The sequence below is a fragment of the Dromaius novaehollandiae genome, chromosome 3 (assembly GCF_036370855.1).
Source record: "Dromaius novaehollandiae isolate bDroNov1 chromosome 3, bDroNov1.hap1, whole genome shotgun sequence".
NCBI lineage: Eukaryota > Metazoa > Chordata > Aves > Casuariiformes > Dromaiidae > Dromaius > Dromaius novaehollandiae.
The window spans coordinates 35,926,146-35,933,411 of NC_088100.1; the positions used below are offsets into that span (position 1 = coordinate 35,926,146).

The window sequence follows — 7,266 nt, forward strand, 5'->3', positions numbered from 1 at the left end:
AAACACACTGCCCGTCCCGTCCCGGCCCGGCAGGGTCCCCGCTGTGACAAGGTGAGGAGGCTGCTGCCAAGGCTGTTTGCTTCCTTGCCTTGTTGTCTCTGTGTCCTTGCTTTCTCTCCCCTTGCTTTTCTTCCCTTGGTAGTCTTTGTGCCATTCCTATTGCCCTTTCCCCTTCTTCTGGCCTTTTTCCTTCCATTTTTGTCCTTCCCCTGTTTGCGTTTGTCCTTTTTTCTTTCTTCTGCTTCTTCCTTGTTCTCCTGCTGTTCTCTTGGCTTGCTTTGCTTTCCTGATTTTTTTCTTTTTCCTTTCCTTTTTTCTTCCCTTTCCTTCCTCTTTCTTCCCTTTCTTTCTGGTTTTCCTTTTCTTTCCTTGCTCTCTCTTTCTTCCCTTCCTTTTTCTTTCCCTCTTCCCTTTTACCTGGCCTTTCTTTCTCTCTTCTTTTGCTTTCTGGGTTTCCTTTCGCTTTCTTTCCTTTTAGCTTCCCCTGCTTTTCTTTCCTTTTCACTTTCCCTTAGTCTTGCCTTCTTCCTTGTCCTGTTTTTCTCTCCCTCACCTTCTGGCTCTTTTCTTTCCTTACTTGTCTTTCCTCTTTCTTTCTATTTTTCTCTCCTTTCTCCTTTCCTTCTTTTGTCTCCATTTCTTTCCTTTTTGCTTTGCTTGTTTTATTCATTTCTTTGCTTGCTTGCTTTCCCCTTTTTCTCCCTCATCTTTCTTTCCTGGTGTCTGTCTTTCTTTCCTGGTGTCTGTCTTTCTTTCCTGGTGTCTGTCTTTCTTTCCTGGTGTCTGTCTTAACCCAGGAGCAGCAGCTGTAGCTCTTTCAAATGGGACTCCACAGTGTTCCCTTGCAGGTTTTGCCATTGTGACAAGGTGATAAGGATGCTGCCACAGGCTTTTTCTCTCCTTCCTTGTTTTTTCTCCTTGTTTTTCTTACTTCTTTTCCTTCCTTTTTTGCCCTTCCTCCCTTTTCCATTTTGCTCTCCTTCTTTCTTGTCTTTTCTTTCCTTTTTTCTTTCCTTTCCTCTTCCCTTTCTTCATCCTTTTCCCTTCCCTTTTCTTTCCTTTTTTCGGTCTTCGTTCATCTTTTTTCCCTTCACCAAGTTTCTTCTTTTTCTTTCTTCTTTTTTGTTTCTTTTTCCTTTCTCTTTTTCTTCTTTTTTTCTTTTTCCTTTTCTTTCCTTTCTTCTTTGCTTCTTTCTTCCCTTTTTTCTCTCCTGATGTCTTTCTTCTTTTCTACCTTGCTCTCTTTTGTTCCTTTCTTTCTCCTTGTTTTCCTTCCCTTCTTTTTCTTTCCCTTCTTGCTCTCCTCTTTTGCTTTCCCTTTTTTGCTTTCCCCTTTGGCTTTCCTTTCTTCTCTTCCCTTTTTTCTCTTGCCCTTTTTCATTCATTTGCTTCCTTTCTTTCACTTCCTTTTCATTTCTCTGGCTCTTTGTCCTTTTTCTCCCTGGTCTTGCTTGACTTCTGCTTTCCTTTCCTTTTCTTTGTCTTACTCTGTTTTCTCTCCCTCATTTCCTTTCCTTTTGGCTTTCCTTTTCTTTCCCCTCTGTTCCCTCCTTTTTTCTTTGTTTCCTCTCTTCTTTCACGCCTTTCTCTTCTTTGGCCTTCTGTCCCAAAGGAGTGGCAGGTGTAGCTCTTTCAGACAGGGACCCACCAGGGTTCCTTGCAGCTTTGCCCACTGTGACAAGGTGATCAGGATGCTGCCAAGGGGTTTTTCTTTCCTTCCTGCTTTTTCTTGCCTCTTTTGGTTTTCCTTCTTCCTGTCACCTTTTGGGTCTTCCTTCTTTGTCTCTCCTTCTTTCCTTTTTTCTTTCATTTGTCATTCTCCTTTTTGCTGTACAAAATTTTCTTTACTGTTTCCTTTTCCTTTAATTTTTTCTCCTTACCCTTTTTCCCCACCTTTCTTCCCTTTTTTCATTGCTTCTTGCTCCCCCCCCCCTTTTTTTATTTCCTTTCTTGTTTCTTTCTTGTTTTTCTGGTTTTCTTTGCATTTCCTTCCCTTCATTTTCTTGCCTAGCTTCTTCTTGATTCTCTTTTTTCTTCCTCCTTTTCTCTCCTTTCTTTCTCTCTTGCTGGGCTTGTCTCTCTTTTTTTTACTCTCCTGGTTGATTTCCCTTCCTCCTTCCCTTCTTCTTCTCTCCTTCTTCTTCTTCTTCTTCACATTTCCCTCTGCTTTGTTTCTTTGCTCTCCTCTTTCCTGTCCTCTTTCCTCTCCTTTTTGCTTCATTCCTGCTTCTTTCTGGTGTGGCCCAAAGGAGGCCCACACTGAGCTCTTTCCAACAGCAAGCCACAAGCTTGCCCGTGTGGTGTTGTCTTGGCTCCTGCAGGAGCATGCCTGAAGCTGCTCCTCCTTTCACCTCCGCCTGCCCAGCTGTGCAGACTAAAAGCACCTCCCAACAGCCACAGCTTGCTGCATCCATGCCCACGGCGCCCTTGGCGGGCTCTGGTGGCTCCCAAGCCGGGGCCGGCACGCAAGAGAAGTGCTGGTGACTGCTCAGATGGTTCTCGTGGCCCACCAGCAGCGAGAGGCAATGGCAGCAGGTGCCAGGCGCGTGCTGGAGGGGCCATGGGAAGCAGGCAAGGCGCTGTCCAGGGAGTGCCTGGAGGACGTTTGGGCTGGAGCACCCCGGGAGAATTGGGCAGGCAACACGGCAGGCTGCTTCTGCAGGGCCTCGTGCTCCAAGCGCAGCTCTTGCTGCCCAACAGCAACATTGTCCATGCTTCTGCTCTGCTTCTGGCGCCTTCTGCTGCCTTCCGAGCAGTCCTGCAAGGACAGGGCTGGCTCTGAGCAGCTCCTGTCCATTGTGCTGTGATTGTTTCTCCCAGGAGGCAGCAGCGGAGGGGCAGAGGCGCATGTTGCATATGCCCTGCTGCCGCTGGGGCTTCTGCCGCTGGACGGCTGCTGCGTCTGAGAGGTTGGGGGGTGGCCTGCAGCTTCAGGCTGTGGGCTGCGGTGCTCAGCAGCATCTTCCAGTGCAGCAGCTGGGTGTCCTGTGGGCGGAAAGAGCCTGTTAGCACCTTCTGAGTGGCCCTTTGCAGGGAAAAGGGGCTTTCCCCGCGGGACCACGCAGCCCTGGCAGACGGCAAGCTGCAAGCCTCGCCCCTCTGGAGGTGAGGAGCAGTTCAGGAGACACAAGGACCCCCGGGGGCAATATCCTGCACAGGGAGAGTGCAGCTCTAGTCCATAGTGAGCAATGCTGTGAAGAGAGCTCAACAGAGGTTTAACCCCTGGGCCGCCTTGTGTGCAGGGAGCATTGTCATTTGCAACTTGTGGCAAGTGCTGCAGCACAAAGGCACCCCCATGAGCTATGGACCCCTCTGCACCTCTCTGCATGTGGGAAGACACCTGCCCATAGCCGGCTCCAGACCTGGAAGCAGCAGCCCTGGGCAGTGCCAAGCCTCCGGGCAGCCTCCTACCTGCTGGTGTGCTCGGAGGAGTCCTGGGCAGAGGAGCTGCCAGTAAAGGCCATGTCCTCTCCAAACATTGCTGTGCAGTTGTCGGTAAGGAGTTCCACCAGCACCGTCACCTGCACACACAAAGCCCCTTGCCCTGATGCCCATGGTTGAAAATGGGATCAATGGTCTTTGCTGCTCCCGACTGCCGTTTCTGCCCCAAAAGCTGTAGCTCTGGGGCTGCAGCTGCAGGAAGAGATTTGCCTGTCAGGTTGCAGAGAGCCCAGCTGAGGGGCACCCCCCATGCTCCCAGTTGCTGCTGCTGCAGTTAGCTTTTGCATTGGCCATGGGATGTGTGGGCATGGCTCGGCTGTGCCCTGAGCAGGCAGCTAGCTGGCGAGTTCAGCAAACTGTGTTGTTCACCTCCTTCAGCACTTGCAGCAGCAGCGTGCTGACGTTGCCTGGGCTCAGCATGTTGGGCCCAACGCAGATGGCCAGGTTGCGGAAGCCCATCCTGCTGGTCTCCGCGTTCTGGCTGATGCGGTGGAGCACAGCAAGGACGGCCTGGAGCAAGAGGCGATTTGCCCGCGGCAGCTGGTCGGCCACCCTAGGGGAACACAAACAGAACGCGCCATGACTTCAGGCGGCAGCGGCCGCTGCTTCTTGCTGCAAGCAAGTCTCCAGTAAACTCCCACCAGTGGTGCCTCCTCCACAGAGAGCAAGGCCCCTGCTTTCTGTCCCTGCTTTACACAAGTCCTCCCCAGAAACCCCCAACAGCAGCTGAGCAGCTGCTTAAGCACTAGGAAGCTGACAGAAAGCACAGGTCTTTGCAGGCGCCTCCCCACTGCCAGAGGAGGCCCCGGCCTCTCCCAGACACTCCAGCACGCTGGCACTGCCTACAACACTCTTTCTGTTCTTCAGTCTGTTGCTCCTTGCTTGGCTTCTCCAGAGCCAGCATCCGCTTCTCATACAGGGCTGACGACAGGAGCGTGGAGGGGATGTTGCGCAGGAAGTCCTGCAAGGCCAGCACATGGACCTGAGGCTTTGCACATCAGCCCTGAGCCCAGAGCGAACATCTGCGGCACTTGGGCTCCCCAGGAGGCAGCTTGCTTTGAGCTACCTGCTTTCCAAGGTGCTCATGGCCACTGGCCGAGCAGTGGGCTGCGCAACTCCCTGCCGTGCTGGCACACGCTTGGCCCTAGTGCCTGTCAGCCTAGAGTCCACCCCAAAATCTCAGCCTTCCTTCTTGAGGAGGTTGCTGAGGACAAGGAGGAGGAGGAGGTGGAGCAGAAAGAAGTGAGTTTCCCATGGGCAGGCAGGAAATTGGTGGCACAACAAGGGGAACTGACAAGCAGATGGAAAAGACAGGTGCCCAGCTTTCCCCAGCCTGAAAACACGTCTGCTTTCCCAAGGCTTTCAGCTCTGCGTGCCCCTGGGCTCAGCTAGGCACTCGAGTGGGCCCCTGCAGGACCGCAATGTCCTCTCACAGCTGCAAGGCAGAAGACTTCACCTTCAGGATGACAGCCAAGAGGTGCACTGGCTGGCTTTCCAGCTCCACGGTGCCTCCTGTGTTGAGGGCCTCCTTCAGCTCCCTGCGAGCTTTCTCGCTGGCAGCTTTGCGGAAGATGCCCTCGGTGGCAGGTCCTTCCCTGTACAATATGGCCAGGAGATCCTGCAGGGAAAAGCAAAGAGAAGAGTTGTTCGGGTGCAGAAAGGCCTGTTGGTGGTGGGACCCGGCCTTCCGGCCTTGCCAGGGAGCAGTGCGTGTGGAGGCCAAGCCGCCAGGGGCCTGTCTCCTGAGAGCCACAGCCCAAGCGCTGGGCATGGCTGCCTGGCGTGAGAAGCTGGGTATGCGCATGGCCAGACTGGCTGACCTGGACTGGCTGGAGCAGGCTCTCGTCTTTGCCGCAAAGCCTTGCCAGAGGCTGCCCAAAGAGAGGGCTCTTGAGGACAGGCTCCGGCTGCCCTGGGCGGTCCCCGTTGACCGAGGTGCGCCTGCGAGCAAACGGCCACGGGATCAAGCGCTTCCTTTTCGTAGGCCCGTGAGCTGCAAGCAAGAGGAAAGCAAAAGTCAGCTTCCAAGAGCAGGAGGTGAGCTGGCTGCAAAACGGCCGAGTTGGCTTTTGGCATGGCCAAGGTGCTGCCCGGGGAGGCAGCAGGGGCTGCTGCTTTTGAGCGGCTCTCGAGCGCTGGGTGAGAAGGCGGCTGCTCAGCTGCTCTTTGCAGCTCACCAGGCGAGTGGCAAAGTCCCTCCTCAGGAGCTGAGGGCACCAAGCCAGGGCCTTGTGTGGTGCCAGCCTGCAAGAAACGGGTTCAGGTTGCAGAGGCGCCCCGCAGCAGCAAGGGCTGCCAGTGAGTGGCTGCAGCCGGCCACGCCGACCCGGCACTGCAGGCCACAGCCCCCTGGCAGTTTTGGGGGGCTGGTGGAAGCCAAGCAGGTTGGGCAGCCCCGCACAGGGCGCCCAAATGTGGCCCCAGGGCACAGGCTGCCCTCCCGCGCTGCCCCCGGCTCCGGGCAGCTCCTCCCAGAGCGCCACGGCGGGCAGCGGCCGATGTCTCGAGGCCGTCGGCCCCGGCCACCCGCCCTCCTGAACCTCAGGTACCTGCCACCAGCACCCGGCAAGGGCCGGGGCAGCAGGAGCCCCCGCTCACCTCTGCCGAAATCAACGCCTCCACCATCTGGGCACTCGGCGACGCCGACTAGGCAAGAGAGCAAAGAGCCACCATGAGCGGCCGGTCGCAGGGACTCTTCCCCAAAGCCCCCGGCGCTGGGGGCGGTGCGGCAAGCCCAGGGACACTTACGGGGCCGGAGAAGCCAACGGCCTTCACCAGGAGCCGGAGGGAGCCAGGCGGGTGACGCGGGTCTCCAGGCTCCTGGGCTCTGCCTGGGCACGGGGCAGGCACAAAGGCAGAGCTGGGTCACAGCCAGCCCTCGCTGCTCGCTCCCCTGCCCCAGCCCGCGCCCCCACGCCACCCTGGCACAGCAGACCTTCCCGCCGCGCGCGTGCGCTCATGGGCAGCACCGCTCAGCAGCGCCCCTGGGGCGATTTGCCCGCGGCAGCTGGTCGGGAGTGGGAGGAGACAGCTCTGCCCGGAGCTGCCCTGCGCAGGGGGTGTCCTGCTCCCCCCCCTCCACTGCTGCACTGCTGGCGGCAGCTGCCCTGGCAGCGCTCCACCCCCTGCAGCCTGGACGCCCACCGCCGGCGGCCTGAGTTGCGCGGCAGGGCTCACCTGAGCATGGCGCTGAGCCACAGCTCCTTCACCTCCTGCGACCTGCAGCCAAGAGGAGCAACAAGCCTCCGAGCCCACTCCTCCTCCTGCTCCTGCTCCTGCTCCTGCTCCTGCTCCTGCTCCTGCTGTGCAGAGGCGCAGGCCCCCGGACTCACCGGAAAGTGACCACGCAGAGGTCGCTGGGCCACACGAGGATGAGGCTGTTGGCGCATTTCAGGCCAAAAACCTCCTCCTCCTCCTGGTCTTCCCGCCCGCGCGCTGCCTCATCCTTGCTGCACAGCACCCACAGCTCGCTGAGAGGCACCCGGTGCTTCAGCAGGAAGGTGGAGCCGCACCTGCCGGGAGGAAGAGCAGGGAGCGCCTTGGAGGCTGTGCGGTGGGGGCAGCCCCAGCAGTGCTGCAGGGCAGAGCCATTGCCCAGGGGCAGAGCCCTGGGGCAGCCAGCCTGAGCCTCGGGCAGCAGAAGTGTGCTCAGGGGCTGTGGATGAGGACGGCAAGAGCAGGAGGCGGCCCCTTTCCTCTTAGAGCGCCCTGCATTCAAGGGCAAGCGTGTCCCTCCTCGCAGCCGGACGGCTGCGGTGGTTCTGCTCACTTGAAGCTGGCGATAGCGACGGCGTTGGGAAAAAGCAGGAGGTGCCTGTCCCGCGT

General features: G+C 57.2%; 1 protein-coding gene across 1 annotated transcript; it reads right to left on the minus strand.

Moving 5' to 3' along the window:
- Window positions 1-3,758: 3,758 nt before the first annotated feature.
- LOC135327741 (T-cell activation Rho GTPase-activating protein-like) lies at window positions 3,759-6,830 on the minus strand. The gene is made up of 5 exons (XM_064508095.1): window positions 6,619-6,830; window positions 5,262-5,685; window positions 4,898-5,059; window positions 4,293-4,402; window positions 3,759-3,994 (listed from the first exon to the last, which is right to left on the minus strand). The coding sequence occupies exons 1-5, from the start codon at window positions 6,828-6,830 to the stop codon at window positions 3,790-3,792; spliced, it is 1,113 nt and encodes a 370-aa protein (XP_064364165.1). The 3' UTR covers window positions 3,759-3,789.
- Window positions 6,831-7,266: the final 436 nt, after the last annotated feature.